This window comes from Leopardus geoffroyi, chromosome B3 (genome assembly GCF_018350155.1).
Source record: "Leopardus geoffroyi isolate Oge1 chromosome B3, O.geoffroyi_Oge1_pat1.0, whole genome shotgun sequence".
Classification (NCBI taxonomy): domain Eukaryota; kingdom Metazoa; phylum Chordata; class Mammalia; order Carnivora; family Felidae; genus Leopardus; species Leopardus geoffroyi.
The window spans coordinates 172884-194864 of record NC_059337.1 but is presented as its reverse complement, the minus strand read 5'-3'; the positions used below and the strand labels follow the sequence as shown (position 1 = coordinate 194864).

Genomic DNA, 21981 nt, shown 5'->3' with positions numbered 1-21981 from the left:
CTGCATCTTGTTCATTCATCGGGTGGCGGACGTTGGGGTTGCCTCCGACTGGGGGCTGCTGTGAATACTCACGTACAAGTTTTGTGGGGACTTATGCTTTCCTTTTTCTTGCGTATGTACCCGAGTGGAATTGCTGGGTCATATCTTGGTTTATTTTTAATCCATCTTTGTGCCAGACATTCACATGAGTGATTCACATTTCAAAGGAGTCTGCCTTCCCCTATTTTCACCTATAAGAGCCCCATATAAACGGAAGCTGGACTGACTCTTGAGCGAATGTATATGAATTTGTTAGTTACTGTTGAAGTAGGTCTCGCGGTTGGAGAGGATTTTGATTCCTTTCATGTTGGCAGCAAGAATTTCTTCTCTAAGTTCCTTTATACCTAACACTAGGAAAGGCCAAGTCTTTGATTCTGTACCGAGAGCCTTATGTAATAACATTCTCTGAAAAATTCTGAATCATACAGAATGAGAGAATCCAGGGTAAATTGTCTTCTGAGTCCTGAGCAATCTAATGACTTACTTTTCTGATTACAATATGCTCGCTTTGGAAAGTACACAACAGATTGAATAGAAATCGCCCGTATGATCTTCCTTAGGGTTAGCCACTGTTAACTCTCTCACTGGTCCAGTTTAGATGCTGAGGAAGTGTACTGGTGGACTGTGACAAATTACAGGCCATCTATTTAAAAATAGTCTCCAAAAAAAATAGTCTCAAAGAAGAAATTAAAATATGTTTTTTTTCCTTCTCACTGGTCTTCGAAAGTATTTTGAAGTCTTAGAAAACCCTTTCTGGTCTACGGACATACCATCCTGAACGCGCCCGATCTCGTCTTATCTCGGAAAACCCTTTGTATACCACAGCAGAAAGTATCGTTTGTGAAGTAAACAGTATGTGTCAGTTACCTTATATTTGCTAATTCTCATAATAACCTTATAAAACATTTATTATAATTACAGCACTCAGTTATTGAGGGCCCACGACATGCTTGGCGATTTAGGGGCAGTCTTTCTATTATGTAGCTGAGAAAACGAAAGCTCGGAAAAGGACAGTGACTTGTGCCCCCACACAGCTCCAGTGCCCCCAGGCTGTCCCTGCCATCCTGGCCTGGGCTTCCGTGGTGCCTCTCACATCTGTCCCCCTTCACTGCTAGAGTGACCTTCATGTGACAGAGCACAGAGCGCATGCCATGACCCTTTCACTGGTTTCCCATCAGAGAACTTCACCAATTTACAGGGATACAAATGAAGCTTAAGCTCTGGAGCCCCTCACTTGTGTGCCCCTTCCAAGGCCCCAGGGAAGGACCCTAACAATGTGTTCTCATGCTGACCTGCTTATGAAGTTTGCAAGAGTGAGATCTTTTAACTGCAATTGATGAGTGCCACTGTCTATTTCCAAACTTCCCCTCCTTTTTGCAGTCTTTGCAGTGGTCGAGGCCATAAAGGAATCTATTTATTCTCACTTTTGCTAATCATCCCAGTGTAGAAACGGCTCCAGGGCATTTCCTTCCAACCTCTATGCCAGCCTACTCAGCATCATGACGGGAAGATGTCGCCACATGAACAGCCTCTTCTGTGATGTCCGTCATTGGAAGTGTCTGCACAGGGGGAGAGAAACAAGGCTGGACGGCTGGCGTCAGAACCTAGTGCATGGCAAACTCCTCCAGTGTTCAGATGTGCAGAACTAGAGGCTGAGGATTCAGTTCTCAATGCAAAACAGAAGAAAAATTACAATATAGGTGTGTCAGTTCATCAAACCCAGTAGCTTTCTAGGCACTGCAATATTTGCCAACTTTTTAAAGATGTGTAGTTTATTGAGTCTTTTAAAATTCTAATTAAATATCCAATTTCATGCCCAAGTTTATATTTATACTATTGTATTCTTTTGCTTTAAGAGGACTCCCACCCAAACAATATGATAATTTTCAGTATGAACCTGGGTCACCACTGCTCTCCGTTGTCCCAAGAAGGAAACCCATTCTCTTCATTCTGACCTCTCCTCACTCCCCCATCTTGATGATTCACCTCTGTCCTGCCCTCACACCAAGTTCTCTTCTACCTTAGGGCCTCGCCCAAGCTGCCCCTTTATCTGGAATGCCCCCCCCCCCCCCCCCCCCGCCGCCCAACACGCACCGGACATGACTGATGTTTTCTCTGTCTCCTAGCTGAGGCCACCTCCCCAGAACACTCACCCCAACCCCATCACTTTCTATTTATTCCCTCAAGAATTCTTAGCAAATTCTGAAATTATTTTATTTTCTGCCTTCCTCCCCTAAGCAGTAAGTTCCCTGAAAGCAGGGACATATCTGTCTTGTTCACTACATCATCCCCAAAACTGGGCATGTGGTTGATTCCCAAATATCTGTTGAAAAAATAGCTAGGAAGTGACAGAGCGAGAATCCAAACTCATGTTTATTTGATATCAAAGACCAAAGGCTGTGCACTTCCCAATACGCCACCATTTTTCTGTGTTTCCTGTCTGTTATCCCAGAGCACTGGGGAGTGACTGAGAAGATCATATGTAATCAAGGATCCAAATTTCCTTTGGCATGCAGGTGGCTTCAAGTATTCTTTAGTTTTCAAAAAATTGAAAACACCTAAAATTAATCAGGCATGTTCTAGAAGAACAAGGAAAGATTGCATCTCAGGTGAGACAGCTGTGGAACTGGAAGTTACCAAATGATAACCGATTGTCAGAGACTTGGATCAGGTGGCTTAGAATTAGGCTAAAGATAATCAATTCTCTGGGACAATCATGTCATACATTACTCTAACCTTCAGAGGGAGCTTTTGAATTGCCGAAAGATGCTCATCTGGTCTTGCTTCTCCTCCATATACAAAAACTTGACATCAGTTGGCATTGTCTGGGAAATGAAGCTGGATGGGAAAGTCCACCCTTGCTAAATAAATATGGGTGCATAATTAGAGCAGATCCCCAAACATATTCTAGAAACTGCTCCATTTTGGTTTCCTTTTATCCTCATTTCCCTAAAAGCCTGATATGGCAGTTTGCAAATGACAAATGAAAGTGAAATCTATTTAATTTTGAATTTTTTGTGTGCTTTTGAGTTTCAGAATGCCATAATATCCCTTGATTGGAGTGGGAATAATCTGGAACAATTAAATTGGCAAGCATTAAACTAAATTCTAAGATGGCAGTTCTCCTGGTTGGTGTTGTAGCCACAAATTTCTGGAGCATTTGTGGTCTATACCTGCAGTATAATTTGTCCTGTGAACTTATTTTTGATATATGTAGCAGTGTCTATAAAGATCTCTCAGTTCCTGAATAGAAAGTGAGTGACATACAGGTTGTATGTTTGGTAAGAATAGTTAAATTCTACCTTTTGCACAGAATTGAACATTTACAATTGTATCTTGCAGACACTAAAATAGGGGCATAGGGGCACCTGGGTGGCTCAGTCCAGTTGAGCGTCCGACTCTTGATTTCGGCTCAGGTCATGATCTCACAGTTCGTGGGTTTGAGCTCCGCGTCAGACTCTGCGCTGACAGTAGGAAGCCTGCTTGGGATTTGGGATTCTCCTCTCTCTCTCTCTCTCTCTCTCTCTCTGTCTCTCTCTCTCTCTCTCCCTTTACCTCTGCCCCTCCCCCACTTGCTCTCTCTCTCAAAAATAAATAAACATTAAAAAAAATAAAGACAGGGCGCCTGGGTGGCGCAGTCGGTTAAGCGTCCGACTTCAGCCAGGTCACGATCTCGCGGTCCGTGAGTTTGAGCCCCGCGTCAGGCTCTGGGCTGATGGCTCAGAGCCTGGAGCCTGTTTCTGATTCTGTGTCTCCCTCTCTCTCTGCCCCTCCCCCGTTCATGCTCTGTCTCTCTCTGTCCCAAAAATAAATAAACGTTGAAAAAAAAAATTAAAAAAAAAAAAATAAAATAAAGACAGGGGAGCCTGGGTGGCTTGGTCAGTTAAGCGTCCGACTTCGGCTCAGGTCGTGATCTCACGGTCCGTGAGTTCGAGCCCCGCGTCGGGCTCTGTGCTGACAGCTCAGAGCCTGGAGCCTGTTTCAGATTCTGTGTCTCCCTCTCTCTCTGCTCCTCCCCTGTTCATGGTCTGTCTCTCTCTGTCTCAAAAATAAATAAACGTTAAAAAAATTTTTTTTAAATAAAAAAAATAAAGACACTGTCCTAAAAAATAAAAATAAAATAGGGCATAAATTTATTTATTTTATAAATTTATTTATATATAAATTTTATATATTTATAAATTTATTTATTTTATTTTATAAATTTATACTAATATGCCACCTATGAAGAAGAGGTCACTTAATGCAATAAATATTTATATATAATGGGTTGTACTTATTTAGTATACAAATGTTGAGCTTAGGTATATTTAAGTAATTGCAAATCTGCTGAAGAAATTTATCTACAGAAATCCATATTTGTATTTTTTCACTGTAGAAATTTTTATTTTTTAGCAGCTTTATTGACATAGCATTGACATATAATAATAGTATCTATGGCAGCCAACTTGATGTTTAATAAATGTATACATTGTGAAATGATCACCACGATGAAGCTAAGTAACCTATCTAGAACCTCTACATGGTTACCATTGTGTGTGTTGAGAAGATTTAATTAAGATATATCCTTTTGTATTTATGTTTTTAAATGTTTATTTATTTCTGAAAGAGAGAGACAGAGACAGAGTACAAGCAAGGAAGGGCAGAGAGAGAGAGACACACACAGAATCCCAAGCATGACCCAGGCTCTGAGCTGTCAGCACAGAGCCTGACGCAGGGCTTGAACTCACGAACCGTGAGATCATGACCTGAGCCGAAGTCAGACACTCAACCGACTGAGCCCCCCAAGCGCCCCTTGTTTATGTTTGTTTTAAATGAAAAATTCTTTCATGATGTGATTCATCACTCCCACATGTAAAAGTTATGACATTTAGGGGGCATGGGTAATTGTACTGCACTTTCTTTAGGTGGAAAACAGTATCTTTATTTGTAACAAGAGCTGATATTTGTCCAGGGTACCTTAATGTGTGTGTGTGTGTGTGTGTGTGTGTGTGTGTGTGTGTGCGTGTGCGCTATTATTAAAGTCTATTGAGACAGCTCAGTTATATATATGGTTTATATTTTTGTGATATGTGATTTTATGCACTACTATTCAGCTATTACAATCTAATAAAATATGGCCAATTACTTTTCTTTCTTAAAGCTCCGTATATTAAAATATGTCTGCCCTTTTACATTTTGATTACAGCCATTGAAATAGCCCCTGAAAAGGAACTTTTATTTTTGTATCATTTCTTTTGAAGGATTGAATATTAATACCCTATCAATACTTGCTTTTTTTGCTTTAATCTGTGAAAACATTTAATTTCAGCAGGAAAATTGACAGCATCCATTTTTATCTTTAATTAACTTTTCAGTTTGGCTTTCATCTTAAAGGCTCATAGCAGAATTTATCACCAAACTGCAGTGGAAATGCTGAATGGGAGATTTAGAGAATCTGCCTGGCCTTGCATTTAGCTCAGTTGACCCCATTATAAGAAAGGAAGTCAACAACAACATCGGTGTGCAAGACGACTCATCGGGTCAGTCCACTTGCAGATGACAAGGCCTGTCTGACTCCTGGTTCCCTTCCTAGGTGCTCTTTTTTCCCTGCAAAGCACCAACAGCCCTTTGCTTAAGGGTTTTGTGAGTGCAAAAGCACGTCAGAGAATAATTGCCCCATAAAAGGTAACGGCTGCCAGCTACTGGACACTGGGCCAGTGGCTGAGCCCCTACAGGCTTCCTCTTCTGCCTCCAGGTTTTAAGGCACCGCTTAAAAGGTGGGGCCCAGAAAGAGAAATTTCATGTAGAATGGTTGTCTCTGAAGCCAGTCGCCTGGGCTTGAGTCCCTGCTCTGAGATCTTGGGCAAACTACCCAACATTCATTTATTAAACCAGTAAACATCTTGAGCATCTATGTATGCTCCATGTACGGGGCACACACTAGTGAACACCACAGACCAGCCGCTGCCCTTTGGGAACTAATTTTCTATTGGAGGAATCGCATAGTGAAGGGTGTGCAATTACAAACTGTGCTGGGTGCTGGGGGGAAGTGTAGAGAGTAACAGGCAGAGGGAGTGGAGGACCCAACTTACATAGGCTGCTTTTGTCTCTCAAGTGGTGACAGTTCTGCTCACTCTTGGAGGAGTAGGAATTAGGCAGAGCAGGGGAGGTGGGGGGTAGGGAGAGAAGGGCAGGCAGAGAGAGCAGTTATGGGAAGGGCCTTGAGGGGACACTGCTGGGTGGTTCCCGCAAGGGGGAGGAGCGTGGTGTGGAGCTGGTGAGGGCAGCGGGGGCTACTCGGGGACCCTGGCACGGATTTGGGCTTTGGCTTCTGTGTTGGGACGATCACTCAGGCCGCCGTCTGCAGAATGTGCTAGAGAGTGCAGGGCAGCAGTCTCAGCTGGAGATCAAGCGTGGACATTCCCACAGTAGTAGGAAGGAGGAGCCGGGCATGAGTCAAGGTGTAGCCAAGGTGAGCAGCACGAAAGGAAAGGGGATTAGACGTGCTGAGTGAAGCAGGGCCGTGGACCAAGGATGCTGTCCAGGTTTCCAGCTTGAGTCACTAGTTGGATGGTGATGGCACTGAGTGAGGTAGGAAGACAAAGAAGAGACAATGGTTTGGGACATACTAAGTGACATGTTCGTCACATACCCAGCGGGGCATGCTGGAGCTCAGCGGTGAGACCAGCACCTGTGCATCTGGTTATTGTCAGCATGTGGAAGATACCTACATGCACAAGATCACAGGGAGTGGGGTGTGCACACAAGAAAACTGGTCCCAGATGCGCGAGTGTGGAGTTCCCAGCATGCAGTGAAAGGGAGGGAGCCTGCTAAGAGGACCGAGGAGAGGGCAGACAAGGGTAAACACACACTGCCCTTGTTGTCCTGCCTGAGAACGAGTGCGCAAGTGTATTTAAAAAGTGCTTCAATTATTACATTTCCCTGCTGCTTGGCAAGGTTAACAGGACAATGATTAAACTCCACTTTCTATGGCAAGGCACTGGCTGGTAGTGCATATTGTAACCGTGAATAAACCTAGATTCTAGTCCCAGGAGCTCATTACCTACTAGAGGACAGATTTATGGAGAAATAGAGAAGAAGACGGGAAGTAGGAAGTGTTGTCAGAGAAATAAAAGTGAAGTGTTCAGGGACTTGACGGACGTGGCTGTGGCTGGGGGACCCGGCTGTGCTTCATGGGGTGAGTGGCGTTTGAGGTGGGTCTGGAAGAAAGGGTGGGTGTGGATGTTCAGAGAAGGGGAGGAGGAGGATGGATGAAGGCAGGGACGTGTAACACAAATCCCATACAAATCAGAGGAAGTGTGTCTGGGAGGCAGGTGCACTGTGATGACTGTGCAGCAGTCCCTTGGGTCAAAGCTAAGAAAGCTGGCAGACAGATGCCATGTCAGGGGACTTAGTGGCCGCAGTAGCTGCGGTATTAATGCCTTTTGTCAGCCACGTCTCCTAGCAGTGTGAAGATGCCTCTCATCCGAGTCAGGTGCAGCCACTGCGTCCGGCAACTGGGGGTAATTGGCATATCCTTCTAGAAAAAGCCATCCAAAAAGCATACTTTATATTCCATAATTATTTGCTTGGATTTTAAAGTGCCCAACAAATTACTCACTTTGCTTTCACAACTAGTAGTCCTTTTCACAGATTATGTAAATAACCATTGTTCTGGTGGTTATTGATAGCATACCCCAGGGAGGTCCAGGAGTTGCAATTATGCTTGCTGTGGCTGAGCTAACAACCTTTTAATTCTGGTTTTTCCACTGACAGGTACTGTGACCTTCAGCAATTATTCAACCACTCTGTTTCAAGTCCCCCAGCTGTAAAAGTAGAATAACACTTGACTTTCTCAAACACTGTTAGGATGAATTGCATAAGTGTCTGTATGCCCCATATATTGTTCATAGCAAAAGAGAAAGTTGCAGTGAGGGGACGACGACTTCCTTCCTAAGCAGGAGTGTAATTAGTGACTAACCTGCTTATCATCTTATGGATCCCTTTTCTGTGGCCCCTTTGGCTTAGGCAGAGTTGCTTCATTGGATATGGTTTCCATGTTCCTGGTTGTACTTAGACGTAGGAAAAAAGTCCTACCTAAATTTTATCATTTGCATTCTTAACAACCAGGTTTTTAAACAGATTTACTGAGTCTGGAGCTTGGTGTCAAATTCCTGCTCACAAGGAGTGTTAGAGGTGTCAGCTCCATAAAGCTTTCTGTGAAGAATCAGTGAAATGCTCTGCCACGGAAGTTTAAAGTTAATTTGCCTGAATCTCTTCAGCCAAATGAAGCTTTCGAATCAATTACGAACAGAGAGGATGAAACGTTGGGTCTGCAGAGATTAGAGACAGTCTTCCAGCCGTCAGCCCCAATCACCTTCCAAGTGGCTTTGTGTTTGGTGGATGGAGCCACCAATCTTTATAGACCTTCACTGCTGGCCACACTGCGGGGGCTGGGGGGCGGGCAGTGGTTACAGATGTTCACTGCTGGCCACACGGGTGGGGAGCACTGGTTACAGACGTTCACTGCTGGCCACACGGGTGGGGAGCACTGGTTACAGATGTTCACTGCTGGCCACACGGGGGTGGGGGTGGTGGGCACGGTCTGTGCTGAGGAGCTGCACTTCATTTTTTGGGACGTCTGAAGGAGGGTCTGGGCTGGGCCCTCTGGTCCCCCCGCCTCGCTTCAGAGACGAGGAGCGGGCAGGGGGAGAGCCCCCCCCCCCCCCCCCTCGCTTCAGCCAAGAGCTCTGTTCTGGGGCAGAAACTTCCTCCAGTCCGCTGGGCGCAGTCTGTTCGTCTGCTTTCCCCGGGTGGTGAGCACGACGCAGACGTTAGTTGATGGTGGTGAACACAGGGAGGCGGGGGCCTGCCCGGGTCGCCGGAGGCCAGACGTCTCCCCGGCCGGCCGACCAGGGGCACGGTCCTCTAGTCTTCTGTTTCCTGGGCCTGAACGCAGGACCCTCTCGGCAGGATTTCGGGCCCGGGGGCGGAGCCAGCCGGGGGCGGGGCCAGGGGCGGAAAAGGCGGGGCTCTAGCTCGAAGCTGAGCGAGGCCAAAGGCGGGACCGGGAGGAGGGAGGCGGGACTCCGAGCAGACGGGGCGGGGCCAGGGCGAAGGGGCGGGGCCAGGCGCGCGAGCCTCCTCACGCGCCGCGAGCCCGCCGGAATCTTCGCGGCTGAGGTGGGTGGCCTCGCCGGCCGGGGTCTGAGGAGCCGAGCGGCCCCTCCTCGGCGGCGTCCGCTCTCCCTTGGCTCCCGCCCGCCTCCCGGCTCCGACCCTCCGGAGCCCGCGTTCCTTTCCCGCGCGGCCGTCGTGAGGCGTGTGCCCGCGTTCCCGCGTGGGTCCCGGCGATGTCGGCGTGGGGCTCATCGCCCGCGGTCCTGGGTCTCGCGTCCCGCCCGCTCCGCCTCCTCCTCCTGTTTCAGCTGGTCGCGGGGCGCTGGGGCCCGGCCGGCGCGGGGGGCGGCGCGCCTGGAGGTGAGCCTGGGCGTCCGGAGGGCGGCCCTCAGAGCAGGGTCCCGGGGGCGGCCGGGGGTCGCGGGGCGGCTCGGGGCCGAAAGACGTTGTCGCAGAGCGCGGTTTTCTCCTGGGGCTTGAGTGAAGTTTCCGTTTAAATGGCCAGATGCGTTCACTTAGATGCCGAGAAGGCCACTTTGGGTTTTGTTCCCTGACCCGCATCACGGCGGACTGCGGGGTGCAGAGCGTACACCTCGGCACAACTTTCTCAGGGACAGATGCCATTGTTCCCCTCGGGCTTTCGGCCGGGCTTCCCACGCTGTGACTTTGTTCACGGCAGGTCTGCGGGTTGGCCCCAGGCGTTGAGGTTTGATCTTCTTCCCCTCGCCGCCGTCCTCCTCCCGCGCTCGTCCCGGCAGCTCGCACGAGGGTGGCGGGTGTCAGTTGTGGAAGGCGGGGCGGCCGGCCCCCGCCGCCCCCACTCCCCCGCACCCTGAGGTCTTGTTAGCCCCTCAGAGCGTCGTGCGTGTTCAGACCCTTTGGACAGTAGAAGCGACAGAAGAAAATACTTAGTACTTGTTCAGATTCCAAGTGCTTGAGAACATTTCAGGGTCCTCTCAGTGTCTTCGAGAAAAATAGGACCGTTGATGCAGCACCTGTGATGTGGTCTAAACACAGGGAAGGTAAGAATCTCCTGGGGGAGATGAGCGCCGACGTTCACATCAGTGTTTGGGTTTTCAGGCGTTAGTTTCCTAGAGGAGACGTTATTTGGGTATGGGGAGAGGCTTTTCTTGTCTTAAGCTTTTGAAGCTGATTTCTGGTTCTAGGAAGTAATGATCTGGAAGGTGAGAATTATTTGTTGCAGGGTGTACTGCCTCCCTAGGCTGACGAGAGAGAACGTGGAGGTGATTGAAACATTTGGGGAAACTCCTGGGCTGGGGCGCCCGCGGGGCTCAGGGCGTTAAGCGTCTGGCTCTTGGTTTCAGATCAGTCACCGTCTCCCTTTGTAGGTTCGGCCGCGTTGGGCGCTGCGCGGACAGTGCGGAGCCTGCTTGGGATTCTCTCTCTCCCCCCATCCCCTGCTTGCCCAGGCTGTCCCTCCAAATAAATAAATAAACATTAAAAAAAAAAATACAAAAATTTTGGAGCCAGACAAACCTGGGCTCAGATTATGACCGGTGTATTGTTTGTTTTGGTTGGCTTCCTTTGCAAAAAATGGGGATAATATCGCTTACCTCTGAGTCATCTTCAGAATTAAGTAATATGTGTGAAATGCCAGGTGCTGTGCCTGACAGTTCCAGAAAATGGTGCTTCCCTGCATCTTTTGGTGAAAGTGGAACTTTTCCTATTTTTTTTTTTTTTTTTTTAAGTAATGTTTATTTATTTTTGAGAGACAGAGCTCGAGCAGGGGAGGGGCAGCGAGAGAGGGAGACACAGAACCCAAAGCAGGCCCCAGACTCCGAGCTGTCAGCCCAGAGCCCGATGCGGGGCTGGAACCCAGGAACCACGAGATCATGACCTGAGCCGAAGTCCACGCTTAACCGGCTGAGCCGCCCAGGCGCCCCTTACCTGTTTTAATATAAAACATTGCAGCCAAGCATTAGCTAGGGCCAGTAGCCATGTGTTCCTGCCTGGTGTTCAGTGTTATCGTCAATCAGGGCTGATTAAGCCCTCCTCTCTGCCCCCACTCGACTTAGCAAATGTCTCTTTTAAAGTAGCTTTCATGCCGTATTACTTTTATGTTCTCTTTTCCCTTTTCCCCACACGAGCTCCTTAAGAGCTGGGATCTTTCTTTTTCAGTTTTAATTCCAGTAGGGGCGCCTGGGTGGCGCAGTCGGTTAAGCGTCCCACTTCAGCCAGGTCACGATCTCGCGGTCCGGGAGTTCGAGCCCCGCGTCAGGCTCTGGGCTGATGGCTCGGAGCCTGGAGCCTGTTTCCGATTCTGTGTCTCCCTCTCTCTCTGCCCCTCCCCCGTTCATGCTCTGTCTCTCTCTGTCCCAAAAATAAAAATAAAAACGTTGAAAAAAAAATAATTCCAGTATAGTTGACGTACCACACTACATTCGTTTCAGATGCACAATAGAGTGATTCAAGAATTATGTACGTTAGTCGGTGCTCATCATAAGTATACCCTTAATCCCCTTCCCCTATTTCACCTGTTCCCCCCACCTCCCTCTGGTCACCATCAGTTTGTTCTCTATAGTTAAGAGTGCGAACTGGGATCTTACCCTGTTTGTCTTCGTGTCTCTAAGAGCTGGCTTATTGTAGGAGTCCCGTAAATGCTTGTGGATGAAAACGCAGCAGTAAAAATCTCTCTCTGGGTATTAGTTTACTCATGTGTAAGATGAGGGATCATTAATGGCTCCCCAGCACTAGCTCTAACGTTCCAAGATCCTGTGTGCTCTTAGTCAGTGATCATGTGTGGACACAGTGATATTAAGTGGATGATGGAATTGCACACTTGCTCCTAAACGTTGCTAGGATGTGTGTGTAACCGCCTTTGAATGTAGGGTGGCAGAAAGTACTATCTGGAGACCTGCCCACTAGCTTGCTGTTTCCTTGGGCAGATAACTTGACCTTGCTGATTTTTTTATTTCTCCCTCTTTAAAATGAGAAGGTGGTAGTAGACGCTTATGTCCTTTCAGTCATAATTAGTTTTATAATTACATTTTGTTGTTTTTATATTTATCTTAGAGTTTTAGTAGTCACTCTTATTGGTTTTATGTGAGCCAGTCCTCGGGGAAAAAAAAATGTCTTGTCTGCCAGCAGCCATGCTTACATGGGTAATGGAAGATTGCAGAGTTTGAAAGTGGCTCAAGAGGCAGTTTTGTCTATATTAAAGAATAATTAGTGGGGCGCCTGGCCGGCTCAGTCAGAAGAGCATGCAACTCTTGCTTTTGGGGTCATGAGTTCGAGCCCCCCATTTTGGGAGTAGAGATTACTAAAAATAAAAAAAACTTAAAAAAAAAAAAAGAATAATTATGCATTAAGGTAATACAAGCCTTTTAAACTGACCTGACCATGGTTGGGACAATGATTGATGGAAAATAGTCATTAGTTATATTTCTTAGCTGTGTGACATTTTAAATGGTTGAAACTTTATTTTTAGTGTGTATGGTAACTGAGTTCTGTCATTAAGAGGGAACTAAAATAACTATTTAGTAGAAAATGAGAGCCATGAAAGATTTTTTTTCTTCTCATCTGTAGTTATTTTCATTAATATTTTCAATTTTTTTTTCAACGTTTATTTATTTTTTTGGGACAGAGAGAGACAGAGCATGAACGGGGGAGGGGCAGAGAGAGAGGGAGACACAGAATCGGAAACAGGCTCCAGGCTCTGAGCCATCAGCCCAGAGCCCCACGCGGGGCTCGAACTCACGGACCGCGAGATCGTGACCTGGCTGAAGTGGGACGCTTAACCGACTGCGCCACCCAGGCGCCCCACATTAATATTTTCAGAAGCTAACAGAAACACACATAGTGGCTGTCATCTCTACTTTTGTGATTACATCCAAAAGAGTCTCTAGGTGCCTCAGGTCGTTAGGCAAACTTTTCATACTATTTATAATTAAAAATTATTTTGCTTTCCTTGCAAATACTGAACATGCTCTATGAGCTAGAGTGCGAACACCTGGAAGGTAGGGTTGTCTGTACATTTCCTGATGTAGCTGAGTTTATTAATGTAGTCTATTAATGTTGCTTTGAAAGGTTTTCAGTCATTTGTCAGAATGGGCTTTTTTCCATTTATAATCTACAAATTAGATCTAGCAGGTAATTTTTTATAATTAGGATATGGGTTTTTAGTATAGTAATTTTAGGACAGAACATTTTTCTTCTAATAATATTATTCTTCTCCCTTAAGAATTGAAATTAATTTTTTTCAGATGTAATTTTAAATTTAATAGTAAATAAGCATGTCTTGACAATGTGAGTTGGTAAATATTGGAATAGTTTTTGAAAAAAAAAGCTTATAACTTGTTTGATTAGAAGTTTGCTCCCCAGAATAGGATGGGTATAGTTTTATAATGACAGTAGGATAGAAGAGGTTATTTTAATGATCCTTTTCTGTCTTTAACTAAAATTTTAATTTAAATGGTCAGTTTCCATTTTAGGGAAGCATGATCTTATCTCTCCTGTGTTTAATTCAGAAAATGTATACTCTTTTTTTCTTAAGTAGAATTATAAAATAAAGCCTTTTACCAGTAAAAATAGGAATTAACTATGAATATTTGAATTCTGACAAAAAGCATAGCGTGGACTTTTTTTTTGAGGAGTGTAATCTAATATGTTTTGACAGTTACATAAACAAACATTTGCACCAAAGTGTGGTAGGGGCTTTAGTAGAAACATGCCAGGCATAACAGTCTCAAAGGAAAGTGAGGTCAGGATTCTACAAAACATTCTCTCCACCTCTAGGTCTTAGCAGCCTGGCTCACCTCAAACAGATTTCTCTGTAGCCCTCTCAAATGCTGCTTTTTGCCCCATTTTTATATATGGTGGAGCCTGGAATGTGGGTATGCTAGTACTCTATTGCTACATCCACACCATTACCTTTTGTTTTTCTCACTTTTTTTTTTTTTTTCAACGTTTATTTATTTTTGGGACAGAGAGAGACAGAGCATGAACAGGGGAGGGGCAGAGAGAGAGGGAGACACAGAATCGGAAACAGGCTCCAGGCTCTGAGCCATCAGCCCAGAGCCTGACGCGGGGCTCGAACTCAGGGACCGCGAGATCGTGACCTGGCTGAAGTCGGACGCTTAACGGACTGCGCCACCCAGGCGCCCCTGTTTTTCTCACTTTTGAAAAGAGTATTCTTTTCTAGTAGGAGTTTACATGTTTTTTTTTTTTTTCCTAAGGCATTGTATGGACTTTTTATTCTTTTTTTTTTTTTTTTTCAACGTTTATTTATTTTGGGGACAGAGAGAGACAGAGCATGAACGGGGGAGGGGCAGAGAGAGAGGGAGACACAGAATCGGAAACAGGCTCCAGGCTCTGAGCCATCAGCCCAGAGCCCGACGCGGGGCTCGAACTCACGGAACTTGAGATCGTGACCTGGCTGAAGTGGGACGCTTAACCGACTGCGCCACCCAGGCGCCCCAAGGACTTTTTATTCTTTGAATCAGCATTGACTTATTTTAGAACCAGAACATATAACATAGAAAGTGTGAAAGTTTTTGAATTTGAAAATACAAATTTATACAACATAAAATCTCAAATACACATGAAATATTCAAGTGAACAGAATTAAAATGATAAATTGCAAATTTTCAAACCTCTTTGAAATTAGTACTTAATAGTTCTAACAATATTAGCAGAACCCTTAGTATTCTTTCCTTCTTCCTTCCTTCTTCTTCTTCTGTTTTTTCTTGTTGTCATCCTCCTCCTCCTCCTTCCTCCTCCTCCTCCCCTTCTCCTTTTATCTCTTCGTCTGTTTCTTCTCCTTCTTTTTCTCCTCCTTCTTCCCTTTCTCCTCCCCCTCCTCCTCCCTCTCCCCTCCTCCTCCTCCTCCTTTTCCTTTTCTTCTTCTTTGTCTTCGTCTTCTTCCCTTTCTTCCCCTTCTTTTTGTTTATTTAAAGTTCATGTCTATAGGATAAATCCAAAGCATGCTACAGTTCATTTTACATTTTGATTCCAAACAACCTTTTATATTATTTTATTTTTTAAATTTTATTTTTTAAAAATTTACATCCAAATTAGTTAGCATATAGTGCAACAATGATTTCAGGAGTAGATTCCTTAATGCCCCTTCCCCATTTAGCCCATCCCCCCTCCCACACCCCCTCCAGTAACCCTCTGTTTGTTCTCCATATTTATGAGTCTCTTCTGTTTTGTCCCCTTCCCTGTTTTTATATTATTTTTTTCCCTTATGTTCATCTCTTTTGTATCTTAAAGTCCTCATGTGAGTGAAGTCATATGATATTTGTTTTTCTCTGACTAATTTCACTTAGCATAATGCCCTCTAGTTCCATCCATGTAGTTGCAGATGGCAAGATTTTGTTCTTTTTGATCGCCGAGTAATATTCCATTTTGTGTGTGTGTGTGTGTGTGTGTGTGTGTGTGTGTGTGTGTGTACACACACACACACACACACCACATCTTTATCCATTCATCCATTGATGGACATTGGGCTCTTTCCATACTTTGGCTATTGTTGATAGTGCTGCTGTAAACATTGGGGGGCATGTGTCCCTTTGAAACAGCACACCTGTATCCCTTGGATAAATACCTAGTCCTGCAGTTGCTGGGTCGTGGGGTAGTTCTATTTTTAGTTTTTTGAGGAACCTCCATACTGTTTTCCAGAATGGCTGCACCAGCTTGCGTTCCCAAGGAGTTTAACATGTTTAATGCAAAAAAAAAGAAATTGGAAAGTTTGCCCTCGTACACCAACACCTGCAAGTGCCAGCTAGTAACTGCTAACAATTTGGTATTAGTCCATTCATATTTTTCTCTATGCATGTGTGGTTCCCTTTGCTGTGCACAAGCTTTCAAGTATTGTGTAGCTCTACGTATTTTTGCTTATGTTAATTTTGCTTTTGGTGTCAGATTCAGAAAATTATCACCAAGACCTGTGTCAGGGAGCTTACCACCAACATTTTCTTCTAGGAGTTTTGTGGCTTCAGATTAAAAAAAATTATTTTTAATGTTTATTTATTTTTGAGAGAGAGAGACAGAGCACGAATGGGAGAGGGGCAGAGAGGGAGGGAGACACAGAATCCGAAGCAGGCTCCAGACTCTGAGCTGTCAACACAGAGCCCAACGTGGGGCTCGAACCCACGAGCTGTGAGATCATAACCTGAGCCGAAGTTGGAGGCTTAACCAACTGAGCCACCTGGATGCCCCCCAATTTTTTTTCTTAACATTTATTTAAAAAAAATTTTTTTAACATTTATTTATTTTTGAGAGAGAGAAACAGAACGTGAGCAGGGGAGGGGCAGAGAGAGAGAGGGAGACACAGAATCCAAAGCAGGCTCCAGGCTCTGAGCTGTGAGCACAGAGCGTGATGTGGGGCTGAAACCCATGAGCTGCGAGATCATGACCTGAGCCAAAGTCCAACACCCAACCGACCGAGCCACCCAGGTGCCCCATGGTTTTCAGCTTTTACGCTCAAGTCTTTAAACCATTTTGAGGTAGTTTTTGTGCATGGTATAAGGAAGTGGTCCAGTTTCATTCCTTTGCATCTAGCTGTCTAGTTTTCCCAACACCATTTATTTATTTATTTTTAGATGTTTATTTTTTTTTAATGAAATTTATTGTCAAATTGGTTTCTATACAACACACAGTGCTTATCCCAACAGGTGCCCTCCTCAGTACCCATCACCCACACCCCCTCCCACCCCCCAGATGTTTATGTATTTTGAGAGAGAGAGAGAGCGAGCAAGCACATGCATGAACACAGGCATGGGAGAAGGGCAGAGACAGAGGGAGAAAGAGAATCTTAAGCAGGCTCTACGCTCTCTGTGTAGAGCCTGACATGGGGCTGGATCGCAAGAACCTGGGAGCATGACCTGAGTGGAAATCAAGAGTCAGACACTCAACAGACTGAGACACCCAGGTGCCCATTACCAACATCATTTATTAGATTGTCCTTTCCTCCTTGTATATTCTTGGCTTTTTTTGTCATAAATTAATTGACCATGTAAGCATGAGTTTATTTTTGAGCTCTTTATTCTGTTCCATTGATCTGTGTGTCTGTTTTAATGCCAATTCCATACTGTTTTAATTACTATAGATTTGTAATATAGTTTGAATCCAGGGAACATGATGACTCCAGCTTTGTTCTTCTTTCTCAAGGTTGCGTTGGCTATTCGGTTTTTTTTTTTTTTTTAATGTTTTTTTAGTATTATTTGTTCTATTTCTTTGAAAAATGCTATTAGAATTTTGATAGGGATTGTGTTGAATCTGCAGATTGTTTTGGGTAGTATAGACATTTTGACAATGTGTTCAATCCATGAGCATGGAATATCTTTCCATTTATTTCTATTGTCTTCAATTTCTTTAATGTCATGTAGTTTTCAATATGGGTGTTTCATCTCCTTGGTTAAATCTATTCCTGGGTATTTTATTCTTTTTGATGCAGTTGTAAATGAGACTTTTTAAAAAAATTCTCTTTCTGATAGTTTGCTGTTAATATGTAGAAATGCAGCACATGTTTTTGTGTGTGTCGATTTTGTATCCTGCAGCTTAACTAAATCTAACTGATTTTAAATCTTAACTTCAACAGTTTTTTTGGTGGAGTCTTTATATATAACATGTCATCTGCAAATAGTGACAGTTTTACTTCTTCCCTACCAATGTGGATACCTTTTATTTCTTATTCTTTTTTTTTTTTTTTTGAGAGACAGAGACAGAGAGAGAGAGAGAGAGAGAGAGAGAGAGAGAGAGAGAGAGAGAGAGAACAAATGAGTGAGGGGTAGAGAGAGAGGGAGAAGTGGGGCTCACCCGCATCAGGGCTTATGCTCACCCAGTGTGGGGCTTAAGCTCACCCAATACAGGGCTCAAACTCATCCGATGTGGGGCTTGAACTCATAAACTGTGAGATCATGTCCTGAGCCGAAGTTCAGTGCTTAACTGACTGAGCCACCTAGGCGCCCATTATTTCTTATTCTTGCTTTATTGCTCTGGCTAGGACTTTCAATACTATGTTGAATAAAAGTGGTGAGAGTGGGCATCCTTGTCTTGTTCTTGATCTTAGGAAAAGCTTTCAGCTTTTCATTATTGAGTTTTGTGTTAGCTGTGGGCTTGTCATATATGGCCTTTATGATGTTGAGGTAGATTTTCTCAGTGTCCACTTTGTATGAGTTTTTATCATGAATGAACATTGAATTTTGTCAAGTGCTTTTCTGTATTCAGATGATCATGTGCTTTTTATCCTTTAATTTGTTAATGTGGTATATCACGTTGACTAGATTGTGGATTTTTTTTTTTATTTATTTTGAGAGAGAGAGAGAAAGCACTAGTGGGGGAGGGTCAGAGAGAGAAGAGAGCGAGAATCCCAAGCAGGCTCTGCACCAACAGTGCAGAACCCGATGTGGGGCTTGAACCCATGAACAACGATATCATGACCTATGCTGAAGTCGGATGCTCAACCAACTGAGCCACCCAGGCACCCTTACTGGATTGTGGGTTTTTAAAAACAGTTTATTTATTTATTTTGAGTGAGAGGGCATGAGCAGGGGAGAGGCAGAGAGAGAGAGAGAGAGAGAGAGAGAATCCCAAGCAGGCTCCGTGCCATCAGCCTGATGGAGGTCAGTCTTGAAAACCACTAGATCATGACCTGAACTGAAATCAAGAGCTGGGTGCTTAACTGACTGAGCCACCCAGGCACCCCTGGTTTGTGGATTTTAAACTATCCTTGCACCCATGGAATAAATCCCACTTGATCATGGTGAGTGATCCTTTTAAGGTGTTAGTGATTCAGTTTGCTCACATATTTTGTTGAGGGTTATTGCATCTATGTTTATTAGGAATATTGGCCTGTAATTTTCCTTTCTATGGCATCCTTGTATGGTTTTGGTATTGGGGTAATACTGGCCTCATAGGATGAATTTGAAAGTGTTCCTTCTCCTTCTATTTTTTTTTTTTGAAGAGTTTGAGAACAATTGGTATTAATTCTTCTTTGAATATTTGGTAGAATTCACCAGTGAAGCCATCTGGTTCTGGGTTTTTCTTCTTTGGGAAGCTTTTAATTACTGATTCAATCTCCTTACTAGTTATCAGTCAGCTCAGATTTTCTATTTCATCATGATTCAGTCTTGGTAAATTGTATGTTGGTAGGAATTTATCTATTCTAGGTTGTCCAATTTGTTGGCATATAACTGTTCAAAACAGTCTTTTGTGATCCTTTGTATTTCTGTGGTATCATTTGTAACATCTCTTGTTTAATTCTGATTTTATTCATTTGGGTTCCCTTTTTTTTCTTGGCGAGTCTAGCTAAGAGTTTGTCAGTTTTATCTTACAGAGAATCAGCTCTTAGTTTCATTGGTCTTTGTTTTATTTTTTAGTTTTATTATTTCATTTCTTCTCTAAGCTTCATTATTGGGCTTTGTTCGTCTTTTTCTAGCTCATTTTTTAAAATTTTAAATTATTTTTATTTTTTATTTTAGAGAGAGAGAGCACAAACAGGGGAGAGGGGCAGAGGGAGAGAGAGAGAGAGAGAGAGAGAGAGAGAAAGAAAGAAAGAGAGAGGGAGAATCTTAAACAGGTTCCATGCTCAGCATGGAGCCCAATGCAGGGCTTGATCCCACAACCCTGATTTCATGACCTGAGAGGAAGTCAAGAGTCTGATTGATGTTCAACTGCCTGAGCCAACTAGGCACCCTGTCTAGCTCCTTGAAGTGTAAAGTTAGGTTGGTTTTTTTTAGACTTTTCTTGTTTCTTGAGGTAGACGTTTATAGCTATGAACTTCCCTTTTAAAACTGTTTTTGCTGCATCCCATAAATTTTGATATTTATATTTCCATTTTCATTTGTCTCAGGATATTTTTTGATTTCTCTTTTGATTGCTTCTTTGACTTGTTGGCTTTTTAGTAGCATGCTGTTTAATATCCGCATATCTGTGAATTTTCCAGTTTTACTCATGTAATTAATTTCCAGTTTCATGCTGTTGTATTGGTAAAGATGCTTGAGGTGATTTTAATCCTCTTAAATTTATTAAGACTTGATTTGTGGTCTACCATATGATCTATCCTGGAAAATGTTCCATGTGCATTTGAGAAGAATATGTATTCTGTTGCTCTGGATGGAATGTTCTGTACATATCTAAGTCAATCTGATCTAATGAATCCTTTAATGCTGATATTTTCTTGGTTTATATCTAGATGATGTATCCATTTATGTAAGTGGGATATTAAAATCTCTTACTATTATTGTGTTGCTATCTATTTCTCCCTTTAGATCTGTTAATATTAACTTTATATATTTAGGTTCTCCAAAGTTGGGTGAATAAATATTAATAAATGTTACATCCTTTTTTGGATTGTACTCTTTATCATTATGTAACAATCGTATTTGATTGTTTTGTAGTTCCTCTCTGTTTTTGCTATCTTCCTCTGTGGTTTGATGATTTTCTTTAGTGGTATATTATATTCCTTTCTCTTTACCATTTGTATATTTATAATAGGTTTTTGCTTTGTGGTTACCATGAGGCTTACATAAAACAACTTATGTGTATAACAGTCTATTTTAAATTGATAACAACTTAAGTTTGATCCCATTCCAAAGCTCAATATTTTCACTCTTTCCGTGGCCCATGTTTTACATTTTGCAATTTTTTATGTTGGGTTTCCCGTAATTAGTTATTTTAAACATTGCTATTTTTACTATTTTTGTCTTGTAGCTTTCATACTAGCTTTGTAAGTAATTAATCCACTATTTTTACTACATATTTATCTTTCCAGTGAGATTTATTCTTCCATATATTTTTTTGTTACTAATTAGTGCTCTTTCTTTTCAGCTTAAAGAGATCCCTTTAATATTTCTTGTAAGGCTGATATAGTGGTCATGAACTTCTTTAGCTTTTGCTTGTCAGGAAAACTCTTTATCTCTCCTTTAATTCTGAATGATAAATCTCCTGGATAGCATATTCTTGGTTGGGAATTTTTCCCTTTCAGCACTTGGAATATATCATGCCATTCCCTTCTGGCCTGCAAAGTTTCTGCTGAAAAATCTGCTGGAGCTTGTTTGGGACTCTCTGGGCTTCCTGGATTGGGATGTCTGTTTCCTTCCCCAGGTTAGGGGAGTTTACAGCCACTGTTTTTATTTTTCAGTAGGCTTCATGCCCAGTGGGGAGCCCAACATGGGGCTTGAACTCACAACCCTGAGATCAAGACCTGAGCCAAGATCGAGAGTTGGACACTTAACTGAGCCACCCAGGTGCCCCAGCAGCCTGTTATATTTTTAATAGCTTCCAGTAGGTGAAGATGTGCCCAAGACCTGTCAGCATACCTAAGGGGAGGATCTTAGTACCTACATTCAGAGTGTTTGGTAGCCAGACCCTCAGGTAGCAGAATTTAATTTAATTTAATTTAATTTAATTTAATTATTTAACTAATTTGTTTATTCAGTTATTTAAAGTAAGCTATATGCCCATTGTGGGCTTTGAACTCATGATCAAGAGTCACATGCTCTACCAATTGAGCCAGCCAAGTGCCTCTCAGGTAGCAGCTTTTAAAAGCATGCTAATATATATAGTCCTGTGGGACCACAAGAGTTAGCCCCTTTAGCCAGGTGATCTGGCAGTATCCCCTGGGTGACAGTTGTAAAAACCAGGGCTCCATATGAGTGTACCAGCTCTTTTCTGGGAGATGTTGGCCGTCTGGAGCAAGGCAGAGGGAGAGAACCAAGATGTTGTACATAGCCAGTGTTCCTTAAGAGCACCCATAGTCCACTAGGTGTATGCTAAGCCTGAAGCCTGTCTTTTACGGTAAAGCTCTGGGAGAGGCAAAGAGGCCTCCTTCACAGAAAGACTGGGGGAACATGTCTTTCTAACTGTCTGCTGTCTGGG

The 21981-nt window shown here is 43.5% G+C and overlaps 1 protein-coding gene across 1 annotated transcript in view; it reads left to right on the top strand.

Annotated features, from left to right (window-relative positions):
- The first annotated feature begins 9152 nt into the window (after positions 1 to 9152).
- The window catches only part of CHRNA5 (cholinergic receptor nicotinic alpha 5 subunit), a 50140-nt gene continuing 37311 nt past the window's right edge, over positions 9153 to 21981 (top strand). The window contains exon 1 of the mRNA XM_045448514.1: positions 9153 to 9501. Coding sequence (XP_045304470.1) covers positions 9375 to 9501 — 127 coding nt within the window. The 5' untranslated portion in view covers positions 9153 to 9374. The remainder of the gene's footprint in view (positions 9502 to 21981) is intronic.